Source organism: Wyeomyia smithii, chromosome 2 (assembly GCF_029784165.1).
Source record: "Wyeomyia smithii strain HCP4-BCI-WySm-NY-G18 chromosome 2, ASM2978416v1, whole genome shotgun sequence".
NCBI classification, from domain to species: Eukaryota; Metazoa; Arthropoda; class Insecta; order Diptera; family Culicidae; genus Wyeomyia; species Wyeomyia smithii.
In genome coordinates, this window is record NC_073695.1 from 268,371,729 (window position 1) to 268,397,574 (window position 25,846).

The 25,846-nt window shown below is 37.1% G+C and overlaps 1 protein-coding gene across 1 annotated transcript in view; it reads left to right on the forward strand.

Annotated features, from left to right (window-relative positions):
• The first annotated feature begins 4,925 nt into the window (after positions 1-4,925).
• Positions 4,926-25,846, forward strand: part of LOC129722253 (serine/threonine-protein kinase BRSK2) — a 64,156-nt gene continuing 43,235 nt past the window's right edge. Inside the window, exons 1-4 of the mRNA XM_055675565.1 lie at positions 4,926-5,768; positions 5,900-5,994; positions 6,311-6,396; positions 21,188-21,328. Of these exons, the coding sequence (XP_055531540.1) occupies positions 5,666-5,768; positions 5,900-5,994; positions 6,311-6,396; positions 21,188-21,328 (425 nt within the window). The 5' untranslated portion in view covers positions 4,926-5,665. The remainder of the gene's footprint in view (positions 5,769-5,899; positions 5,995-6,310; positions 6,397-21,187; positions 21,329-25,846) is intronic.

A 25,846-nucleotide genomic window follows, 5' to 3' on the forward strand; every position in this document is an offset into this window, starting at 1 on the left:
TCTTCGTCGCGCCACCAAAAAATCTGAACACCAAGTTTCGAACCATTTAGTGTCAACGGTTCAACGTTTATCTTTATTAATTAAATAAATAACTTTAGGTTTTCATAATAATTAAATGATTATTTAAAAAAAATAATAATCATTTCTATTTAGTGTTATTAAATTAATCAAAGATTGTAAATGTTTACATTAGATGGCGTAAGGTGCCATTCCTTATTCATGGAATAATATTTTAACGTAAACTTCCAACATTATATATCTCTGCCGTCGGTTACTATTTACTCTTCCGGTGGATATGTCACCATCGCTGCGCGCGTTGCGCTTATAGATGTATCCATTTTTTACCCTCTTTGCAATTCACCGCTACTGGTAAGCCATGTATGGTAGCAAAACGTTCTTACCAATGGCCATTGAAATTGATGCTTACAAAATACGACCTTGGCCGTGGCTGGCACAGCTGATCGCAATAACACTGCAAAATTCATAAACAGAGACAGCGTACCCGACAATTAGTACAACTGACTAACTTTTGTATGCAACGTGTGAGCGCGCTATTCGTAGTTACCGCTCTCACGCTCTTTATTGGACATTAATGAAATGCGACTTTACCCTTTTTATATTTGCTAACGATAACGTAGCCACCCGTGTGCTAAAATTCTCTCTTAAAATAATTAAGGTGATTTCCATGTGCGCAACTCTGCGAGTATCTGTTTGCGTTCTTAAATTCGATTTGTTAACGGTGTTACCGCCCGTTTGCTTCCCGCTCTGCCACTTTAATTATTTTGTTGGGCAAATGAACGAAAATCGCTTGCGTGCACTTGTCATGCCGAGAGTTTTATTGCTTGCCGTTTCAGAAATAAAATCAACCGCGCAGCAGCGGCGCGAATTGATTGTTTATACAAATTGGCCTCTCGACCCAAGTAGATGTGATAACCTGTAAATCGTTATTATTACGAACCACTGAAGAATTGTTACGATTGTAGTTCGCCTAATGTAGTCTCCAAGGTCATTTATGTCTCCTAATGTGTATCTCTCCGTCGTTCTCTTCTATCGTCAATAGCTCCTAAATGGTTTTATATTTGGTAATTTTTTGTTCTATCAGTTTTAAAAAAAAGATTCAATAGATGTTAATTCACTGTGTGCTTCTCACCCCTTGATTCCTGAGTTTCTACAAGGGTCAATAAAAGCGGGGGATCTTCAAAAATCACCGATCGCTCTAAGTTCGCCAACTGATCTTCTGCAAGATCTGATGTCCCAAACTCAAGACAATTTTCTGATAATCTTCTATTTCTGTTTGGCTCAGGAACAATCGCCGAGTTATTTAAGATTTTCAATGCCAGACACACTTTCGATTGAACAAGTGTGTACTGATCTGTTAATCTATTCCAATGTTCTGGCGTTAAATTCGAATTTTCATACTCTTTTAAAATTTCCGAAAAGTCGTTTAAAGCGTCGCTTAATAATTTTCTTCTATTAGCGACTGCCGCCCGTGTTCTCGGCCTGTTTATGTTATTGCTCAGATTATGGTACTCCTGGTAGACATAATCCTTAAGCTCTTTTAATCTTGACATTTATGGTCATAACCGTCTAACACCTATTCTGCTTTTGCAATATGCCGCATAATAAAAAAGGAAATGACTCACTCACCCGAGTATCCTTGACACAGGGCCGGTCATCGTTGTTGACTTCAATTTCCACTACGTAACTTCGGCACCTTCTTAATACGACAATTCACTATGTCGAAACTGACACTTACATGAAAAAAAAAAAAAACGATCGCACTTTACAAGTCGTCTTCAGCAGCAAAACACAGCACCTTTTCCCCGCATACGAATGTCACTCGCTTGGGTTTGCCACCAACTCAGTTCACTTCCATGCCAAAAAGCGAGAAAAGAGAACACTTTTTGTCAACGTCTTTTCTCGATTTTCGTTTTTCTTTTTTTTTTTCTCTTTCACTAGCAGCACTACTTTCCAAGCTGCTGACCTCGATAAATCGTTAAGTACTTTTTCTTCAGTTCTCTTTTTTTTTCCTTTTTTTTTTTTTTTTTTAAATAACACACTCTTTTTCCTCCGCGAGCACTACTTGGATTAAAACTCCGAAAAACTATTTCATTTTTCACTGAACCACAGATATTTAAACCACTACTTTTTCTTTTTGCTTCCTTAGCGTGATTACTACGACCGAGTTTACGACCGCGTCTGACTCCAGAGATACGTCCGAAGATTAAAGAAAAGATTCAATGGCGCAGAAAAGACCACGCGCTGTCACCACATGTGTAGGTTATAACCTACCAGGGAATTCTTCTACTAGATATCCCTGTACGCGCCTTTGGCGCGGAATTAATACACAAGATAACGGTGGACTAACTGACTTTATTTTTCGTACATCACTACTTAAATATACCCTACCGGTAACTCAGAGAGAGAGACTTTTCCCCTTCGATCCGGTCACCACATACCTAGCTGTTCTATACTGGCCTATGGCATGTCTTGGCCTGTCTCTTTCTCGTGCTTAACTTTTAGTACATACAATTAACTATTTGAGAGCGCTATAACATGTGCTCCAAAACACGTGCGCTAGCGTGAGCGCTAAGAACCCGCGCGTGAGCATGGGCGACGCTGAGCGACGCTACCGTTTGTCGAGTTCTCTATTTTTGTTTATTCAATGCCTCGGTGGCTTAGTGACTATTCATCGCGGAAGGCAAAGTGTTTTCGCCAACGCTTGCATAGCAGAACCGTTGGCGGTTTTTTCTTCAAGATCTTTCCTGTTTTCTTTACAATTGGTCTTGTTTTTGGGGGACAACGGCGGACGGCCGTGTCCCGCTTTTACACTCTACCTGTTTTCATTTCATTCAACAGAAGGCTTTACTTTCTTTCGGACTAAGCTAAAATGTACCGTATGATAAAATCCTGCGTGACGGAACATAAGGTATTTTCCGCGCGGGTGTGACGTCACAGTAGCACGTAGGGTGTAGGTCACAACAACGAATTCGACATAAGTAACAGTTTTGCATTAGTTTCTAGCACTTAGGAAATTAAGCAAAGGAGTAACAAGCGATGACCTGGGCTTTTTGTGTCGCTTTGATAACTTGCTCGATGTTTAAAGGTCTTTCTGTTTTTATTTTTTGTTGATGAGGCTGATACAATTTTCAAACTCTTTTTATGTCCAAGCTTATTTAATAGCCAGTTTATATTGATGCAGGTTTTCCACCAAACATACTGCATTTAAATTGTTATTTCTCGAAAGCTAAAGTAGAAAGAGATTTGGTGCCAAAGAACGAACAGTAGAACGGTTGAAAACGTTCAATTCAAGCTAAAAACAGGAATGTTAGCTACATTCATTTGTGAGAAAACATTAAAATTTTCTCAAAACTGTGCCAGTTTTTAACGTGTTTGCTTCTAGGATTTTGCATTTCTTCAGACATTTAAAAACTGTATGTAGCAGGAAATTTTCTCAGATTTCGAATGAGAATAAAATAATTGCTCTCAGTGATATACATTCAAAGTTAGAGCTACTATGTCGCTCTGTTAACCCCTGAAATACTTCCAACAAGGATCCAATCATTCTGTATAGTATACTCATCGCTCATATGATCGCATCTTTTATTAATGAGAATGGTCGGTCACTCTCCGCCCCATTTTGTTGATTCATTGTGCAATTTTAATGATTCGGATCAATCTTTTTTCTCTATAGTGAGAAATGTAGGAGAGTCGTCGAGATAAATGATTCCTATGTTAAACCGCCTGCTAAGCACATTGGCGTGGTCAAAATCAAGGTTTAAGGAAGGCATTTTGAGATTTACCAATGTTGGCAAATAATAAATCACGTAGTTCGATTCGAAGTTGTTTTTTCGCAAAAAGTGAGGGCAGTCCCATTGGCCGATGAGTTCACCAATCGGCACAAAACTCTGGATAAATAAATAAAATAATACAATAAATCGATTCACAAGTTTTGTTTGAAATCAGAGATGGTCGATGCATTTCCTCAGAAACTTGAGATAAAATGACCCACTCATTATTTTCTTCGAAGTTTTTTTGAATGGCATTTTGATCAAATCACATGAGTTTAATCAGTCACTATCTTTATCAAATATTTCAATTGGAGTCTATTGAATACTTCTGAAAGACCTGTTTTGACAATATAGGAAAGTGTTAATAGCATTTTCATGACTATCATCAAGTTCAGTTTTAATGAACTCATAGCTCTTCCATGATTGCTGGAATTTTGCTAGTTTTTTTGTACTTTGCTCCTTTGATAATTTTAGTATCTTCAAGGTATTCTAAAAGTTTGCGGAATGTCATTTTGGCAAAATATCGATATTCCTCAATATAGAACTAAAGAAGAAACTACGAATAATTTTGATAACATATTCAAAACTAAGTTTAATTGAAGTTGAGCTCAAATTTCCCATTATATATTGTCGAAAGGCGCTTCTTTATTGTATCCTGTATCCACCACTAACTGACAACTGACTGCTATCTGAAATCCTGAAACACATTACGATAGACGTTTCCGCTGCTGCTTCTCGTGTCATTCGGGAGGGCAAATATTTGCACATACCAGCTCTTCATCCCTACCTACGCCAAACACTGCACGCTTTTTTGTTTCCTTTTAAACTAATTGGTAACTCACTCTCTCAACGGCGGCACTCATTTGCTTCCCACCGCACATTACACCACTGGCCGAAGAAGGGTGGGCTATTCAGTTGGGTTGGGTTTTGTGATTGCACGCAATAAAGCACGCACACAGTGACAAACGTGAAACGCATCCTTGTCTTGACTCGTGAAAGCGACCGGAGGAAAACTAATTTACACACACACCCTCATGTAAATTCGCTCTCCCGTAGTATCTCTTGGAGAAACTTTTTTTCTTAAAGGAAAATGTCACCGCTCGCTACCATGCTGCAGTCTGGTGGCGGTCGCGAAAAGTGCAACTCTGACTGTGCGCTTATCCTTCGGACAGGATTTCCATCGTATTCACCATTGTCGTCGCGCCGTCGTCGGGCATTGTCGAACACACGGTCGGTACGGAACGGAACGGCGGGGCCTACTTCGATCGTGCAAAGTTTTGTGAAAGTGGGCTAAAAGTGCTGAAAGTGAGCTCCTCTGATGCGGAGAAATCGTTTGATTAGCAGGAAAAACGACAGAAAGTCAGAAAAGAAACAGGATTGCTGCCCCCTTTTCAACCGAGTTTGCTGCTTCTGCTGACAGGCTGCTGCTCGGTGTTCGGCTCTCGGCGCTCCGCCAGCGCTCCTCGCGTTTACGTAGAAATATTGATTTTTCCAGTAAGGTGGAGAATTCAAAGCACTGAATTTCGTCTGTTTCGGTCGGTTTTAAAGTGCAAAACTAAGGCTAAGCGATGGTTTATTTCCCGTACGACAATGGAAATCGGGGGATTCGGTGGTGACTAGTCGTTATGCGGCTGAAAGTGCTATTGTGATAAAAGTTTGTCGATTTCTAATTCGATTTCGCCATTCAGGGGGAGGCCCTACTTGTGTGTGACGAACGTGTGCGTGGTATTTCGAAACCAATAAAGTGGTGGCATTCGTAACAACTGGTTTTAGCCGAAGATTTCTTGGATAGCAAACTTAAACCTCTACCCCAGAGGACTACTCCTTCTGCTTAGGCAAACACAAGAAGCAAGAAGCGCTAGATTTCGTCCAAAATGAGCAGAGAAGTTCAAAAGGAAAACAGCATCCCATCGACGGAGGCCCACCAGTATGTGGGGCCTTACCGTCTGGAGCGAACGCTGGGGAAAGGTCAAACCGGTAAGAGGATCGTGCCACTCGAGTCCTCTCGAATTTATGCAGAACACATCAATATCAGCCTAGCAGTGCCCGACGAAGGTCAACACACATCTCACTTGGCGATTTTGTTTTTCCTTCCTCTTTTTTTGCAGGCCTCGTGAAACTGGGAGTGCATTGTGTCACCGCGAAAAAAGTGGCAATTAAAATTATCAACCGGGAAAAGCTCAGTGAATCAGTGTTGATGAAAGTAATTATCCGCTTTCGTGGAACAAAGAACTCCACACCACAAGGATGGCAACGAAAATCGTTCTAATTAATTTACTTGTTATCCTTTTTCTGTCTTTTTTCTCGATTTTTCTTCCTCTTCTTCTTTCGCCTCGTGTGGAAAATACACTCGCGCGCTAATGCGGGAATCCCCGATACTAACGAAAACGGCTGTCCGTATATATATGATTATGAAACCTTCAACGACTGACACTCGGAATGGAAAACAAATCCGTTCTTCTGCACCTCACAACACACACACGCCTGCTTCCGACCCAACCTGATCCGACTCCGAACAGGTGGAAAGAGAAATAGCTATAATGAAACTAATTGACCACCCACACGTCCTTGGTCTGACGGACGTTTATGAAAATCGGAAATATTTGTAAGTTTTGACTTTCCAGAGCCCGCCCCCCGGCTGAGGTTCGGGTTATTCACGTACATTAATGCTCTAGGTCTGATAGTTTTTTTTTTGTTTTTGCTTTTTTCGTTGCTAAAACTCTTGTCGCCACACCATTTGTGGGTTTCTGTTTTATTTACGATACGAATCAAACGAGCGGCCTACTAAGCCCCATCGGGTGATGTGTTATGAGTGGATCAGTTCAGTATTATCAAATAACCTTTTTTGGTTGATGTTCAAAAAATTTCATTATGATTTTGTAAGCAGTGTCATTAGTATAAAAAATTAAAAAAGAGATCGAGTACAATTATCCGTGCAGATATCTTTAATAGCTTGTTCTGGAAGTGATAATGAAAATTAATAGTTGAAGATTGTAGTATCATTCTAAGGGAATGTTGCCAAAACATTTGAAGCTCACATAGAAAGGCTTTTTAGTTCGGACGCAATTCATTGTTCTTGAATATGAATGGTGAAGGTCACTAATTATAAAATATATTGTTTTCAAAACGACGATTGGTTTGGCCCTTCAAAGCGTTTCGAAGCGCTTGGGATGTTTTCCTTGTGGATGGTACTGGCATTTAGAAGCTCTAAGAGTTGTAAATTAGAATCAGTTTTTTTTTATTATAAACTTAATTTGCTAGCATTTTAAAGGATTCTTGCCATTCTTAGTTTTATTCGGAACCCTTTTCAACCTTTTTTGGGTTGAAAAAAGTATACTTTCAAAGCTCAATTTGGGATGTGTTTTTGTGAAACGTTTTTACACCATTCAATTATGGGATTTGCGTTCTTAGACCTTTAGATGCCGTTTTTCGCTATCTTGAAATCAATTTGGTATCATTCGTATCCTTATTTGTTTTTTTTTCATTCCAAGCTAAATTTGGAATGGCATTTTTCCTACTTTTCACGACCTTCAGGAACGAATCATTTTCTCGATTACAAGACAAAAAACTTTTGAAAAGATCATTCCTTATTCTGAGCCTAATTTGGGATGATTTTTTTTGTCTAGAAGCGTTTTCTGTCATTCAATTCTCAGGAAGTTTTTTTGGGTCCTTAGAGGCATTTTAATCGCTAATCTGATCTTAATTTGGGATCATGTTTCAACCTTTTCTGGTCTTCAAAACCGTCTTTTCGTCATTCTGTGATCTTTTCCTGTTTAGGTTTCAAAAGGTCTTTTTGACGTAGAACTACATCTTACGACAACATTTTGCGATAGGGGTTGCAAATTAATGTATCGAAAGCATCGAGAGCGCCACAAAATTTTTCCAATTTAAAATGCCTACAACTCAGTCAGTTTTCAACGGATTTCCTCCATTCTTGCAGTAATCGTTTGGAAAATTAGCTGAGCATCCACCAACATAAGGAAAATTTTGATTTTATGATGCTAACTACTGAAAAATATTGAGCCTTGTTTTGAACGCAGATTTCGGCCAATCAGAGATAAAAAAAAGGTCAAATATCATCCAATATGAGTGTTTTTGGAACCAACATGATGCCCAGAAACCAAAAATTATTTCATGATGCCATGTTAAAGTCTAAGATGAACTAAAATGAAGCCAAAACTGACCAAATACCACTTAACATGAGTGCTTTCGTAAGCGGGATAATGCCCACAGAACTGAAGCGTCATTTCTGGTTCCCTAAAATCAGCATAAAATGGCCAATATTTACCTAATATTGGTATTTTAAGAATCAGGGTGATGCCCAGAGTCTGGAAATTGGCTCCAAATGATATTATGAAATTTTTAAAATTCAAGATGGTGACTTGCGGTTTCTATAAAACAAGCTGAAATGTTAGAATACCATTTAATATGAGTATCCGGTCGATTTACTCCAGGAATCAATTTACATCCATTTCGAGTCCATCTGATAAGTTGTCCCCTGAATGGCCATACCGGAGCAGATTCCCGTGAGGCCCTATATGACATCATCATTTCATTTCGGTACGATTTTATTGCGTTAGCTTTACGGAACCAAATTCATTGCAATAAAATCAATAAAAATGTTAGCAATTGGAAGGGAAAATTGTGTTCGAAAATGAATCATTTTAAAAAACCTTTTTCACTGATAGTAATACTTGAATAATCTTAATGGAACTTTCTGAACAGCTTCAAAAGAAGTTGCTTGATGTTTTTGCTGAATATTTGATACACTTTTTTTCATCAAATAGTGAAAACTTACATATAAAAATTGTTCAGATCATGGTACATTTTCGGGCTGTTCCAATCATGATACATTACTTTAGTTTATTATAGGATACCGTTCATTTTCTTCTGAATATCAAAACTTCTATAAAATTTTTATAGGTTCCTTAATAATCTCATCATTCCAATCCAGTTGTTCTGGCCAACAAAGAACACCCAGTAGAGTCGTTTCTTGAGGGAATTAAAAAATTGGTAGAATTGAGGATTGGGGTTCGATCGGTTAGAAGTTATTTCAGACTGGGACCGGTACAAGAAAACTCCGACTGAATAGTGAGTCAAGACTGCACGTCTCAAAAGGATTGGAGAAAGATCTGTGAAGAGGTTAACAATGCTTTAACATCTGCGAGAATGCATGAAATTCTTTCAAAAGGCCATTCAAATAGTCTTGGCCGTCTTTAAAAAGACAGTTGATACGGTTGAAATGAGTCATACCGATTATTGTCAGCTACTGCCTATCTTGAAGCTTGTGAAACAAGCTTTTTAACCTTATAAATCTGTTGAAAAAGATAAAATATTCTCAGTATTAGTCCATCAGGGGAAATAAAAGTCCTAAGACGGGAATGAAAGGGATTAAAGGGCTTCTAAACCCGACGACGACATTAGCTTAGCTTAGGTAGACTGCTCGTAGTTGCACTCCGTGATTTGTCGAACCAAAAAAAATGCAAATTGAACCAGATGAATGGTGTCTGGGACTAGCATTACATTGTGCAATTTTCACTGGTTCATAAAACTTTTACCACTGACCAATAACGACGCCGACCTCGACCAAAAGGTGGTACTACTAAGGAAGGAAAGGGGTTGTGGTGCTCGTTTTGTTTAGAGACCGCGAGTACCACTGCATCTCTAAGAGTATCACAGGTTAGGTATTGTATTATAATGAGTGCAAAGCTCTGGTCACGTTTTGGTAAATGATGCTATATTTTACGCGAAACTTAAATTTGAATATAACAAAGCCTATTGCGCAAACTAAACATCTATTGGGCCACACTAACTGGCAAGCAACAACATGTGATGCGCGGAATATTTAGGTTCCTATCTATATTTTAAGACACGTTTAAATTTGGAGATATTTCATGTAATTATATGAAGAGTATTTCCGTGAATACTGTATATGCGAAAATATTTCAAAATCCGAATGTGAATCATTTTCTAGAGATTCGTTTATTTCGCAAGCTTTCTGGTCGTTTACTGAATACTTATAATAATTATGATTTGAGGCCTGCTGAATATATAAACTATCAAAGTCCCATGTACACAAAGCCTAACAGTTCAATCAGGATTAACCGTTATAAGCAATGTGATCAGATATGTCCTAATCTCGCGGGTTATCTTAAAGGTTCATTACATCACCTAATAAATATCAAATTTGTCTGACTTTCTTGCATTTAAAACCCGAGAAATATATGAAATGAGGAAAATCTTTTTAAAAATTCTTGGACAGGCGAAATCTTGTCCACTACCACCGCGTTCTCCAAAATTTATGAAAATTGCTAGCACTATTATATAAGAACAAAATAAACTGTGTACTTATCTGTAGATAGCACAGAGACTCACGTCGCACAGCAGAATATCATCGGAGAAGCAGCACACCCAGAACGATGATCGTGCTTTTCGATCCAACTGTCGGTCCTAACAAGAACTTAGACCATGCAAGCGGATTGTGAGTCACGCCTGTGCTCTCCGCTATCCGGACAGTCAAGATAGGCAACAATTTCAAATTTAATTGTAACTACAGGCTTCTGCACAAAATAAAACTAAAAAAAAAACGTGAAACTTTTTCTCAATCGTTCTTGGTCACAGTTTGCTTCGATCCATTTATTAAGAGGAGAAAAACAAATTTCAAACAGAATTCTATAAATGGAGTTTTCAGATTCCGTTTTTGCAGGAAGTTAAATCTCCTGGTGTTAAAATGCGTTGGACAAAAACCTGTATTGGTTATTACTAAGCGTAGAAATACCCTATGGGTTTGTAGTAGAGCTGTGGGGAAAACATGGGAACTACGACCAAAAGCTAGCCATTGGACTCATTCCACAAGTCCGAAACATATGCTTCACTTCAATGGAGGCCTTAACTCAATGAGGAAACTGCTTAATTGAAACCAAACAAACTGTAGAGGCTTACCTGCTTAAAAGTGCCCTCTAATTCAAACGATATAACAAGATTTTAGATGGTGATCTTTTAGGACTTTGAAGGATCCTTAAGCAGAACTCCCTTCCAAGTGGTTGAATCAAGCCGCTGCGGTTGAGAATTTGGTGGCCCGAGTTTGCGTTCAGGTTTTATTGTATTTTACATCTAGAATCGATATTCTACACCCTAAATCAGTGAATTTATATCAATGCAACATAGTTGAATAGTATTTCAGGCATAGATTCATGCCGTTACTGAATGCGTGAATATTTGTTCAACAATGAAATACAGGTTTTTTAAAAATTTTAATGGTCAAGTATCTCTCAATACCTAAATCTGTTATTTGAAAGCATAACTAGTGTGGGAGTGGATTCTTTCATTAGACAATTGGCTAGTAATAACGAAGTAGCTCCATACTGGGTGCCTGGACATCGCTGTATTGAAGGTAATAACAAAGTCGACAGTCCAGCAAGAGAAAGTTCAGGATCATATTTCATTGATCCGGAACCATTTTGTGGAGTTCCGAAATGTGCTCTGGAAACTGGAATAAAAAGATGGAATAGAATTTAAATGCCACGGATATATTCAGACAAGCCAACAAAAATATAAGTCGGGGCTTACTGATTCTTGTAAAAATGATATTAGGTCTGTTAACACTAATCAACTGCTGAACGTTTACGCTGTCATTGTAGAGCTGTGTTTTAACAACGGATGTCATTATTTGAAACGGGGCTTCTGGAGCTCTTTACAATTAGGCAAAGTAAACCTGGTAGAGTATGGGACTTGGAGCAGAACTGGGATCGGGTGCAAATACAACCATCACATCCTAATTGTGACGGAATATTTGACTGTAACCAAATCAAATATGGGTCTTACATCAATACTCCTGATGAATGAATGCAATTGATTTAGATCTACAGAAAAAAAACCTAAATTAATCCACCTAGCGGTCAGACTCAGCCTTTCTCATTCAAACTTGTTATTTGTAAAAATAGATTTACATGAATGCTTAAATCCAAAAAGGTATATTCACTCTTTGGGTTCTAAAATATTGATGTTGTGATTGAAGTATAAAATATGAAATTTGACGTAATGTTAGTGCTTCAGAAATAGCGAAACATAAGAAATGACTCTTAATTTCGAACAATTTAATCACGAGCGATACCGGGAACGTTCAAATAGTACGATACCACATTAAAATCATGTTGAGGCCATATATATTGATCAAAGCTGCTATAGTGTTGAATAGTCTTTGAATTTTTTTTCTTTACAAAACTTTCTTATGAAGTTTGTTTTTTGTAAGTTTGAGAGATGACTCGTTTGTTTGACACTAGTTATGTTCAAAAAAGTCGTGTAATACTTGAGATAATAGACTTTCGTTGTTTTACAAATTAAAACATAACGGTTGCTTGAGTTTGATTACAATCAAATGAAAAGGGAACGTATGGGGGAGCCAAACTTTGAAACCACGTGTTCAATCATAATTCATCAGTTAACTCTTAACTATCCCGTTCATTCGATATCAATATTGTACAAATCTGTTGTGTAGTTTCTAAAATAATGAAGTTTAGTGATTTTCACATTTCGATACATTACAGACGAAGTTACATTCCGATTACAACAAAATTCAATAGGGTGTTACGAGGTAGCTAGACCTTTCATTTGATACTAATTCTGTGGAATTCGGGTCAACCATCTCTGAGAAAAGTGAGTGAGCCCTAGTAGTCATTAGAATATGTTTCTTTTCATAGCTGGATTTCACATTTTCAAACAAAACAGGAAAAGTAATTATCCGTTCGCAAAAAAAAATCATTAGGGTCTTATGGGGCAACAAGACTTCCATATGACACTGATTTTATGAAAATCGGTCCAGCCATCTCTGAGAAACATGAGTGAGATTAAACAGTCTCCAGAACACGTTTCTTTCTGTAACTTCTGAACCATATGTTGAATCTTCATAAAATTCAAAAGTTGAGGGTTTTTAGGTAGCCCGTTCATTTGAAACCAATTTTGTTCAAATCGGTTGTGTAGATTCTGAGATATTGATGTTTCGTGATTTTTACATTTTGATACATAACCTCTAAACTAGAAATCAGATTACAATAAAATTCAATAGGGTCTTATAGGGCAACTAGACCTTTCATTTGCAATTGATTTCATTGAAATCGATTCAGCCATCTCTGAGAAAATCGAGTGAGATTGGGAGAGCGTTACAAACACACACACACATGCAGAAAATGCTCAGCTCGTCGAACTGAGTCGAGTGGTATACGACATTCGGCCCTTTTGAGCACTTTTATACCTTTAGTTTTTGCAGTGATTGCTATACCTTTCTAGGAGAAAGGCAAAGAGTGAAATGATAGAAATGACTTTTAATTTCAACTTCAATCCCGAGCAAGGCCGTAAACATTGAAATAGTACAATATTAAATTTAAATGATTTTGAGGCCACATATTTTGATCGTAGCTATAGTTTTAAACAGTCTGCGGGTCGTTTCTTCCTATAACTTTCAAACCACATGTTTAAACATTATGAAATTCATGGTTTAAGGGTTTGAAAGCCCATTTATTTGAATTCAACTATGTTCATAGCTTCTGAGATATAAGAGCGTTTTTCACATTCTGACGCAGCGCCAAAAGTAAAAGTTTGATTAGGCTGATACGAATTTCGAATTCTTTTTATGTCCAAGGTTATCAAAGTTAGCAGAGGGGGTGGCAAAAAATAAATAACACCGAGACGAAAAAAAAGAAATATCTTTGATCAAAGTTTGTGTGCAAGTTATGACGTTTGTAACTTGCACTCAAATAAATGTTGAAAAATAACACTTTACTATTATTATTATTTATTTCACTTGCCTTTCGACGACACTCTCGCTGTCACCTGACTTGTTTGTTGCTAAATTACGCATTTATGCTGTCGGAAAACCAATGAAATGAACAAAACGGTTTGAGCTTTTTTTTCTTCCCCTTCCAATATTCAAGATTTTTGGAGGGGGGGGGGGGGGTGACATAAAATGAAAATAAAATTTGTAACGGCCTTACAATGAAATTCAATAGCAATCTAAGCGGCAAATAGACCCTTCATTTGACACCAAGATAGAAAGAATCGGTCAGACCACCTCTGAGAACAAGTGAGTGCGAAAGAAAGGTGCACATATACACGTACACACCCACACACCAACATATACACCAATACATGCATATATATATGCAGAAAATGCTCGATTCGTCGTACTGAGTTGAGTAGTATGTGACATTCGGCCATTTGGACCACTTTTCTACCTTTTAATTAGCCAGTGATCGTTAGGAGAAAGTCAATATGTTTACTTTCATTATGTGATTTCACATTTTTATGAACAACGGACACAGTTACAATCCGATTGCAATGAAATTCAATAGCAACCTATGGGGCAACTAGACCTTTCATTTGACACTAATTTTGTGAAAATCGGTTCAGCCATCTCTGAGAAAAATGAGTGAGTTTAAACAACCTCAGGATAACTTTTATTTACATAACTTTTGAACCATATGTTCAATCATAAAGAAATTCAAAAGTTAAGGGTTCCGGGGACAGCCCAATCATTTGAAACCAATTTTATTGAAATCGGTTGTGTGGTTTCTGAGATATTGATGTTTCGTAATTTTTACATTTTGATACATAACCTCTAAACTAAAAATCCGATTACAATGAAATTCAATAGCAACCTATGGCGCAACTAGACCTTTCATTTGCAATCAATTTTATGAAAATCGGTCCAGCAATCTCTGAGAAAAGTGAGTGAGAAAACACATACACACATACACACATACATACATACATACATACAGAAAATGCTCAGTTCGTCGAAAGAAGTCGAGTGGTATATGACATTCGGCCATTGGGACCACTTTTATACCTTCGGTTTTTCCAGTGATTGCCATACCTTTATAGTAGAAAGGCAAAACATGAAAAATTGATTTTTTTCATAAAACTCAAATTAGCACAACGACTAAACATTATCCAGAGTTGTCACCATACAAAAGTTTTTTTGCTACACCATAACCAATCATTTTCTGGTTAAGCCCCCAGACTTTTTTAAAAACGTTATTCTGGGACACCCTACTAAACACTAATCAACTGCTGAACATTTATGCTTTATTTGAAACGGGGCTTCTGGAGCTCTTTACAATTAGGCAAAGTAAACCTGGTAGAGTATGGGACTTGGAGCAGAACTGGGATCGGGTGCAAATACAACCATCACATCCTAATTGTGACGGAATATTTGACTGGAACCAAATCGAATATGGGTCTTACATCAATACTCCTTATGAATGAATGCAGTTGATTTAGATCTACAGAAAAAAAAAACAAAAAAGTGTTTGATAAAAAAATTCCTCCAGAGGATTTACCAGTATGATATAAACAGAGCTTTTTTTATTCATTTTTGTGTCTGAAAAATAAATATGTACAAGCTGTCATGAACGAGATGTTACGAATTCAACTGTTACAGTATTAGGCAAGGCCTAAGATATTTCCTAGATAATTCAGTTGATTCAAGTTTAAAAATTTTAAAAACACTTCATGAACAAATTACAATTAATTCGTGGGTTCGAATCTTAGTAGAATAAGGCCATTCGGTTGTCAAAGGACTTTAGCAACCTGGGCAATATCACAATAGATCTTATCTCTGGTCGCAGTGATAAGTCCACACAGAAAAAAAACATCATGAGAGTCCTTCCATCTCGAGTGTGCACACCTCATGTTACCGACCCTTCATGAATTGAGTTAAACATCAGAGAATTATTCTTCTAAGGTTACTATTGTGTTTTCCGGCAAATGAGTTTATTCTGATTTGAATTTTGATAGTTTCACCGTGTTTCTGAGAAAATTGTACATGTAAAAAACTCATGGCCAGACGTATTATAAACAAAGCTCGAGTTATGGCATTTCAAGTGTGTATCTGAGTAGTTTGCGAAAAAAATTAGTGTGATATTTCTCACACGAAAGGACAATACGCTCAATAACTACACGACAGAGCTCACTGCAGTGTTTTCACTGTCTTTGTCTCTTAGGCAAATATCAAAGGAGGGGAAAATGTAGGCAAGAAATAAGATTGCGTTGTTTGCATTGCACACTAAGGTCGCTTTTTACGCGGATTCCGGAATTTATGGGTTTTTTTTACGCGGATTTCGGAATTTACGCGGTTTTTTTTTTTGCCCGTATTTCGGTTTCCCTTCACTCGGAATGCAAAATTAACGATGGTTTTTTCACGCAGTTTCCGGAATTTACGCGGTTTTTTTTACGCGGATTCCGGAGTTTACGCGGTTTTTTTTACGCGGCTTCCGGAATTTACGCGGTATTTTTTTTTTGCCCGGATTTCGGTTTCCCTTCACTCGGAATGCAAAATTAACGATGGTTTTTTTTTTAAGCGGATTCCGGAATTTACGCGGCTCGTATCCCCCGCGTAAAAAGCGACTTTAGTGTATCTCTAAAATGCAAAAAAATAATCCAGCCACACGGCACGCATGTTTGTTCTTCGAATGTTTTCGATTTTATCTCAGCAGTGAACACCGCGGTGTACTTCTGTGTATTATCTCTAGAGTAATTAACTACTCTTGTTTCGCTCAGCTGTGGCGTAAGCAGCAAGTGTATGAATTTTTCTGCGAGCAACAAGAACACAGCATAAAGCAAAAAGGAAAAAGTGTGGTGAAAAAAAAAATCTACATGCACACTCATGCTGAGCAAAAAGTGACCGGTGGATATTTACTTTGCTCTTTTCACATATTGAGGAGAAAAATAATTCTTCTAATACATTTTTTTTTCATCTATCGTTTATTTGACACGGCACAAATACAATTTAATGTTTAACGGCGCCAATTATATCTGATGACTTAAAATCTTTAAGCAAATTTTTTATCCTCGCTGCCGACTACGAGCTGAAATTAAGTCTATCTTAAAACTAGCATATATTTTTAAATCAATGTTTTGTAGTTGAATGGTCGTCTGATGATCGTCGAATGGCCATGAATATGCAGCATGTATGGATTTGTTCTGCTAAGCCACGATGCCATGAGCTGGGACAGGGGCTTGTAATCCTCGGGTCCTGGAAATATTGTGCGGGGTTTTGTTGCTGGTTATGCTTCGTTGTAGTTGTTCGCTGTTGTTCAAGCCAAGATATCACGAAAGGCCTCGGGTTCTCAGGTCCTGGCGGATTCGTGGGGGGTTCAGTTGCTGATTCCAAAATCGAGGTCTATGACGTGTTCTTGCCGTTTTGTTGAATGTGGATGGAAAGGAATGGGACTAGACTTGGGCATGGATGGATTTCAGGAAAATGTATACAAGGGACATGTAGGGTAGGTCGCGACTCGCCAAGACATCACGAACAGGGACAGCTGGTTCTCTACCCTCGGCCCGGAGGGAAGTTATTAATTTAGATCTGGCGTCACGGTGTACAGGGCATGACCAAACAACGTGCTCTATGTCGTGATAACCTTCACCACAGCACCTTCACCAATACGACGGAGATGCGTATCAAATCTATAGTGATTGGACATAAGCTTCTTCTAATACATGAAGAAGTCAAGATTTTTCATGCATTATGGGTATTCGGTAATTTCCAAACCCTTGGTTATGTCTGGAGGCCAGAAGCCGATATTCAGAGACCAAAACATGATGGTGGCCCCTATTTTCAAATCCGCGATGGCAAGCCCTCCAGTATTAATATTTACGAACCAGGCCGATGCGTAGAAACCGAAAATGGATGGCCGACAGGTTAAAAATCAAGATAGCGACTTATGATATCGGGCATTCGGCGAAAATCAGATCAACTTTGCAATATAAAATATGATGCCCGGAAGTTTAAACAGGTGTTGGTTGTATTTTTTGCATTAGAAGTAATAAAAACCTTGAAGCAAAATGTGAGGATGAAAGTTCGTCTATCCTTGAAGCATGATGAGATGGAAACATAAAACATTTTTTAAACAACAATTCGGAAACCATATAAATATTTGTTAAAAAGATCGTTAGAATTAGGTTAGGTTAAAAATGTAAAGATTTTTTTTTACTGTAATTGTATTAGTTATAAAAAAAAAATATTGATTAATATATGGGTCATTCCATGTTAAGTGTCCGAGGAAATGCATCGACCATCTCCGATTTCGACCAAAATTTGTGGGTCGATGTATTTTGGGCCGGAACTCATAAGTACAAAGTGTTATACCGATTGGTGGACCCCTCGGCCAATGGGACTGCCTCCTCTTTTTGCGAATTTAGCAAAACACCTTTTTTATTTTGTGAATATCTCAGGACCCTGAAGAACTACAAGTGATATTGACATATCATTTTGAAGGGTTTTAGATGTAGAATCGAACTACGTGGTAATTTTTTTTCTGCAGTGTTGCCAACATTGCATTTTTTTCGATTTAAAACTTAATTTGCAATTTCCTTGAAATACCCCCCCTTCGATTTTAATTTTGACCACGCCAATGTGTTTAGCAGACGATTTTACATAGGAATCACTTATCACCAAAAAACAAAATGTCGCGTTCCAGAGATACAGCATTTTTAAAATTGCAAGATTTTGGATTTTGTCTACGCACGAAAGCGCTTCTACATAAATTGCTGCTATCTAAATAGTATCCTAGCAGGCGTTTGTGTAATCGAAGAGATGTACCTTAGTGGAGTATCCGTTAATGATGTAACGCAAAAAATCCTGCTCTAGAATCATTTTCACGAAAGGTTACAGGAGAGTTTTGGTTACACTTTTCTCATGGGGAACTCGCAAAAAGTGGAGGCAGTCCCATTGGCCGAGGGGTCCACCAATCGGTACAACACTTTGTACTTACGAGTTCCGGCCCAAAATACTTCGACTCACAAATTTTGGTCGAAATCGGAGATGGTCGATGCATTTCCTCGGACACTTGACATGGAATGACCCATATTTCAATCTCATGTCCGGAAGAAATCTATAAATCTAATTATATTGCGGGTTTCAATTAAATCCTTTCGGTCATTGTGAGGATGGTCAAAAGCAAAAAAAAAATAGTAGGTTGAAACGTAATGAAATACCGTAGAGGTTCAGAAGAAGAAGAAGGTCTAATGATAAGGAAGTCACGATTTTTCGAGCATTATAGGAACTTTTTGAACTTATTCGTTTATCTGAAAACTGAGATCTGATGTCCTAAGAAAATGATTCTCTGATAAAATCGAGGAAACTGTTCAAAATCCGTTGAATATTGATATTCCCGGAACCAGAACGAATCGAAGTCCGACGACATTTGAAATTTAATGTGATTTAACTGATGACACCAATTAGCAGAAAATTGACGAAATCAAATTCACGATTCCCGGATTCTGCGGAGCTATGTGAAACATAAAAATGTTCAAACACTTTGAAATATTGATACTTCTAGAACTGATCAGAAACTTAAAATCACCATTCTGAAACCCAAAAGGCGGACTTTCAGTTTGCGGAAAGCTAAAAATGCTCAAATATTGATTGTTCCATAATCATAGTTCGATATTTTGATCGATCTTTTTTTTTATTTTATTTTTATTTTATTTGTCGTCAATCATAAGTAGACCATATTAATTACATTTCATTCTTAACTTAGTTTCTATTTCTTAGAGAACGAGTAGGAGCATATAAGTTCAAATTCGCCAAGATTTCTGGGCTGTTTATTCATTGTGTAATTTCATCGTTTATAAAAGCTACCATTGCGAACTCTCGTCGCTTTTTAAGTCCGTCAAGATTTATTAACATACAAGGCGACTTATTCTATAAGTCGCCTTGTATGTTAATAGGTAAAGGCGAAGAGGTCCAACCTAGCTTCCGTAAAGCATACAACAAAAATTGCTTCTGTACTGATTCTATACGTTTTACATGTATATCATGATATGGCGACCAGACTATGCTACAATATTCCAGCAGGGGCCTGACGTGTGCAACATACAATGTTTTGATGGTGTAATGGATCTTTGAAGTGCAAACTGAATCTTTTAATAAATCCAAGCATATTACTTGCCTTATATATAACGTTATTATAATGGTCAACAAAGGTTAATTTGGAGTCGAGCGTGATTCCTAGATCTCTTACAAGACTGCTCCTTTCAAGAGGTTTTCATGTCTATAGTGATTGTTCTTTGTCTTATGCTATGTTTCCTGGTAAACGAAATAGAATTAAATTTTTTCACGTTAATCGCCACGACTTGATATAATAATAAATTAATAATAATAAATTAACAGTGGCGAGTCCAAAATACGTTACGAAAAGTTGTTGAAGCTGAGCTATCATTAAATTAATATCAAATCAAAAACATCAATCGAATAGGTGGAAGTGTATTTGAATGTGAGATTCATCAAAATATCTTAAAAAAGTTCGTCGGAGTTTTCATGATAATTTCTAGAATCGCCGCAAATACAGACTCTAGAAAGCACTTGCCATAATTGACTAACAAGAGCGCTTATCTTATTTGCATACGTATGACACTGATGGCAATGGAGTAATGCAGGGCCAAAGTTAGCATTTTACTTTTTTGGTAACATAAATATTGGAAATAAGACTTTTTAGAAATCAATTTGGTTGGTACCTAAACCTATGATTAGAATTTTCACATTTTTTTTAAGCCTAAAAGTTATGGTTTGCCCTAGATAAGAAGCATCACCACCAAATGAAGTTAATCATCTTTTTCATCTCAAATCTTGTTTTAGCCACCAAACAAGTTGCGAATTTGAATTAATTTGTTTAATGTTTGACTGAATGTTTTTTGTATACCTTATAGCCTTTTTTGATAAGCAACGGGATTTCTACAAGTACGATAAGTGGTGTTGAGCCATTGTTAATAATAATGCTCTAGACCAAATGAAGAATTTTGAATCTATTTTTTCTCGTAAGCGGTGTTTAAAACTAGACCAATTGAGAATTTACTCCAATCAAATCAGTATTATCAAATGCCTAATAATTTCGCAGATCTACGTTTGATGGTAGGCTTTCTATTCTGTTAGCGGATTATCAGTATGCTATATTTTTTTAGCTTTTTTGAAGACAGTTTCGATCGAAGTAAATTTCTTTACGTCATATTGAATAGTGAAAAAATCAAAGCATCCTAAAAATAGCCCAAAATGATCCACTCATGGCTTATCACCCTAATATAGCCACTCATATTTCGATCGGATCTTCCAACGGCAGGCAAGTGGAAGGCCAGCCGAAGCACAAGAAATTAAATATTGAAAAGTCAATCAATAATGCAGCACAAAACAAGTGTCCTCCTTTACCACCTCCTGTATCGCCTTGCCGGTATAATCCGCTGCTGCTGCCTTGTGCTTCTCGGCTGCTTCGGGGATAAACAAAGTTTATGTGTGCTTGTGTAGTGTGTTTATAGAGGAAAAACGACAACCGGCACGGCGTGATGCGGTGCGCTAAAGTGACTTTCCATTCTAAGCAAACGATGTTGTGTCACATGCTTTGCAGATATCTGGTGCTGGAGCACGTTTCCGGCGGGGAGCTGTTCGACTATCTGGTGAAAAAGGGCCGCCTTACGCCGAAGGAGGCACGCAAGTTCTTCCGGCAGATCATCTCGGCGCTCGATTTTTGCCACTCGCACTCGATATGGTGAGTACCTATCATGTTCTTTGCTTTGTTCTTTATTCTCTGATTACTTTTTATTATTTGATTAAACTTTGCACAGTTGTTGAGTTGGGCTGTTCAAAAACGGCATTCATAAACTAAAGATATATATTCTGCGAAAAAAATTTCTTCGACAAAAAAAAAATATTTAAAAATCAATTTTTGTGTTGCCGATAAAAACTAGCTAAAAAAAGTCAATATTAATATTGCTAAACGAACAAAAAAACGAAAATCCGCTAACTATGGGGTTAAGAGCAAATGAGTTGGTAAAGTTTTTCAATGATTTTCGCTTGCGCTAGCCTCTGCTGTTGTTTTTTCTTGCTATCACTGTCCGTGAACTGCCGTTCTGAGAGTGAATCATCAAAAAATATAATGCTCATCTTTAAAACGTACTATTTCGAAGAGAAGAGAAATAAAAAAATTATTGATTTCATTTGTTTCGTTATGGATTGTGAGCTAGACTGTTTTAGTCTTTCCATTTGAACTCATTCGAAAGTTAGAATCTATTTTCCCATATTGTTAATTGTTTTCTACCGCTGAATTGGCAATATTTTTAGGGCAAACGTGAGTTGATGATTTTGATAATGTGCAAGTTCACAACAAAGTTTTTTTCTGCTTCTGTGCAGATGACATGCTGAAGTTCTCTTATATTTCCAAAGAATGAATCTAATTATATCCGGCAACAGCTAATATAACTAAAGCTTTTGTAATTAAGTTAATGAACATCGGGAACTATTGAGGTTATGTAATTTAACGACCGTTGTCAATGAAACACCCGGTCACCGAAACAAGGTATGTCAATGGTTACTGAGCCAAGTAGCTACTTGCTGCTGGGGGAAGCAATATCGGATGTGATGATAAGGCGACTCTAGTTAGAACAAGATTTTATTTTTCGGCGACATTTTTTCACTTTTCTAATGAGCAGGCGTTGGTCCCCACACATCCAGATGTTTAGCCGCTATAAGATAGGCTTCATAACGATCCTTAAAGTGACCAGAATTCTCCGTTCCCTCGCCATAAAGTGCCTTATAAATCATAAAGAAGGTAGCCATCGGTGTACTCTCCAACAGGGGTTGGACCCTTCTCTTCCAAACCCAGGTTGACACCGAGACACAACACGTTACATCAACCTTACCTGAGCCGATTTTCACAAGTTCAGGATTTTTAACCAAGCGGTCATCACCGTAGATATCGTGGGACGCATCCTTGTAGTTCGCTGCACCTCTCAGCCTTATGTAGCCCCGTCCGAAGTAGGGATCCCAAAATCCTGGCGTACCGTACCATGTTTTTGTAAATCCCTTACTGTCTACGATCATGAAAGCTAACAGCATGGCCGTCTCATTACGGCTTCTTGCACACAAATTTATGTGTTTCACTATTTCCTCTGCTTTCCAATCATCCATGCAACCATCAACATAGTATTTAGTCGCTTTTAGAAGAGCCCAAAGAATTTTGGCCATTTTGTGGGGGAAAAACACACCGAGTACTGAAGTAAGGAAGGTGCTCAGAGCGCATTTATAGGCATCAGCTAGGTCACAAAACCGTTTCGAATGTTAAGGAAAGAGAGAAACAAAACACTCGCTACTTATGCCACTAAGTATAATCTAAAATTAGTTTCAAGTAAGTACGCTAGAATTCGATTCGTTTCCTAAACGGTTTTCAAACAGTTTCCAACGACTCGTTAAATTATTTCCTCCGGTAAAAAGGCGAATCATCAATTAGGGAGTTTTTCAATTTGTTGATTCGGTTTGTTATGAACTACCTGTGAGCTGGATAAGGATTCAGGGTCACATTTGATGAAGTTGACGTTGTTTGGAAATTGTCGAACAAAAACAATCCGACTGTTTATTTTTCTCAGAATAAAAAACCTATTTTAAAATTTATTGCAACATAGTGTTGCAAATATATTAACTTAGGCAATACAATGTAGTGCCAACGATGTAATTAATTGAACGGTTTTTCGACAGAATGGAAGTTATGGAATTTTTTTTCCTTAAGAGTCCCTAATTGTCGATCTTAAAATTTATGTTGAACAAAATGTGAGATGACCTGCTCATTTTTTGTTTTTAAAATAAATTTTTCCGGTGTAGGATTTCAAATTAATTTTTTTCACTATTTTTGGAATGAAAGTTCAGACAAGTTCCTAGAAGTTATTCATTGACAACTTTTCTCTCCAGATATATAGATATAGATTTATAAAAGAAAACTTCAGAAGACACTTTCCAAAGTTATTTAGATAAATTTGGAAAAAATAGTTTGAAAAATAATATAGAAAAAAAAATATATTTATAAAGATTGTTTTCCGTATCTTTCATGTCGTCGGTAGCCGGCTAAATAAAAAGATTCATGGGATAATTCATCACACCAGCTCACGATGAACTCAAATGACAACCACGTAGAATCTACTTGAAAACGATAGTAATATTCATGTAACTAAAATTTGCTGAGTGTAGAAAATGCTACCTAGGTAACAACAGAACGAGAATCATCCCATACGTCATGCAAATAGCAATCTGCAATGAAGAGAAATTAGTTTTTTGGCCAAAAAACATTGCGGATACTAGTAAACTAAATTTTTTCGCAGTACTACAAAACGATATTATTTCTTCGCATGTATTGACCCAAATAAATTCAAAGAGAATGTGAAGTTTTAAATTTTCAAGCCCGTTCTTATCGAAAATATGAGTTATGAGTTGTGCAAGTTGAAACAAACAAACACGACGATATGCCAATACTGTGATAAATTGTTCATTATTCGTTTTGTAAAGTTACTGCGAACCAATCACGGGTGCTGTATTTTCTTATTATGTTGCTTACAGTTCTTAGAGCAGTAAATAGCACTCCCTTGCTTGATAGTAGTAGCGATCACTGTAGTACTAATTGTGGAAAACCCATTTTCACTACTTTAATTGAAATGCTTCCAGCACAAAAGAGAAATCTAAAATCTAGCGTTGTCGAAGGTGATGTTTACTCTGTTGGTCCGTCCGCCATAAAAAGCAGCGAGATATTCGAAATCACTGCCTGCTGCTGCTTTGCTTGCTATTGGTCGATCCAGTGTGCATGAAAGGTACCTCTTGCAACAGTGATCGGATATAACGCTGCTGCTATCCCTTACCGATGTCGTTACTACTGCTACTTAGTTAGAACCGTCCTAGTGGCAATCCACTAGTAAACTAATTGGTTTGAGCAGAAGCTGGATCTTTGCATAATTAGGACTTGACAATTTTCAAGGCTGAATTATGCGTTTGAATGTCATATGCAGGGCTAGTAGCGAACTTGGAGCAAAATAATTGTGACTTTAGTGACTTTTTTCATTAAAATAGTGACCAAATAGAGACTAAATAGTGACCAAAAATATACAAAAGAGGGTTTTGAAATTTATTGTTGAACCATAAATGAATTAAATTTTATCTGAAATTTATGTCTTTAGAACATAGGATGTGCAATAGGGTGTCCCAAAATAACGTTTTGTCAGATATTCTGGGGGCTCAACCGGAAAATGATTGGTTATGGTGTTACAAAAAATCTTTTGTATGGCGACAACACTGGATAATGTTTAGTCGTTGTGCTAATTTGAGTTTTATGAAAAAAAAAAATCAATTTTTCATGTTTTTTTATTTTAAATTGATTTCATCACTTAACAATCCTGTTAAACCGAATCCAAATATATTTTTTACGCATCCTCCGGAATCCAAACTAACAGAAAAAAAATTGCTTTGGCTCGTTGTGGCTCGAAGTTCAATGTTACAAATTTTTTAACTCTTCTGAAAATTTTTAATTTTGGTGTTTTATGAAATTAAACCTTTAAAAAGCGGACCAAACTTTACGCTAGCAACCATACAATACCATATAAAGATGGAAAATTTTATGAAGAAAATCTTCCTAGAAGACACAAAAATCCTATCTTGAATCGTTGTTGAGCTATTCGAGTTTTTCTATGGAAAGAATATCGTAAAATAGGATAATCTCTAGTGTGTGCACAACGAGTCAACTTATCAACGAAAACGTCGTATAACCATCGCCTACTAGGTTTGATTTTTAGTTCAGACAAGATTTTATAGTGGATAAGTGAGCCCAGTTCTCAGTACTATTTATTCGAATTCTCTGTTTTTATTATTTTTATATGAAGTAACTTTCAGATGCAGTGAATCAAAAGTTCACAAAACAATAAAAATATCATCCAATTGTTTGATTATTTTAGCTGTTTATTTACGTTATAAATGAATTATTATTAACATTATTTGAATAGTCGACAACAGATGCCTTGACGGAGTTATTTTGATATTTACGGTTTTTAGCCACGGTTAACAAAAGTTGATACTTTTTTTCATTGGTAGATGGCCCGAAATCAATTTAATTTTCATGTACTCAATATTATTGCTCCAATTTTCAGGGTCTTCTTTAAGTAGGGCGTTTGCCTCTACTTTTAAAATTTCTTAAAACTGGAGCGACTGGTCAGCGACGAAATCGTCGAACTGAAATTCCGGTTTGAAGTTTTTCACT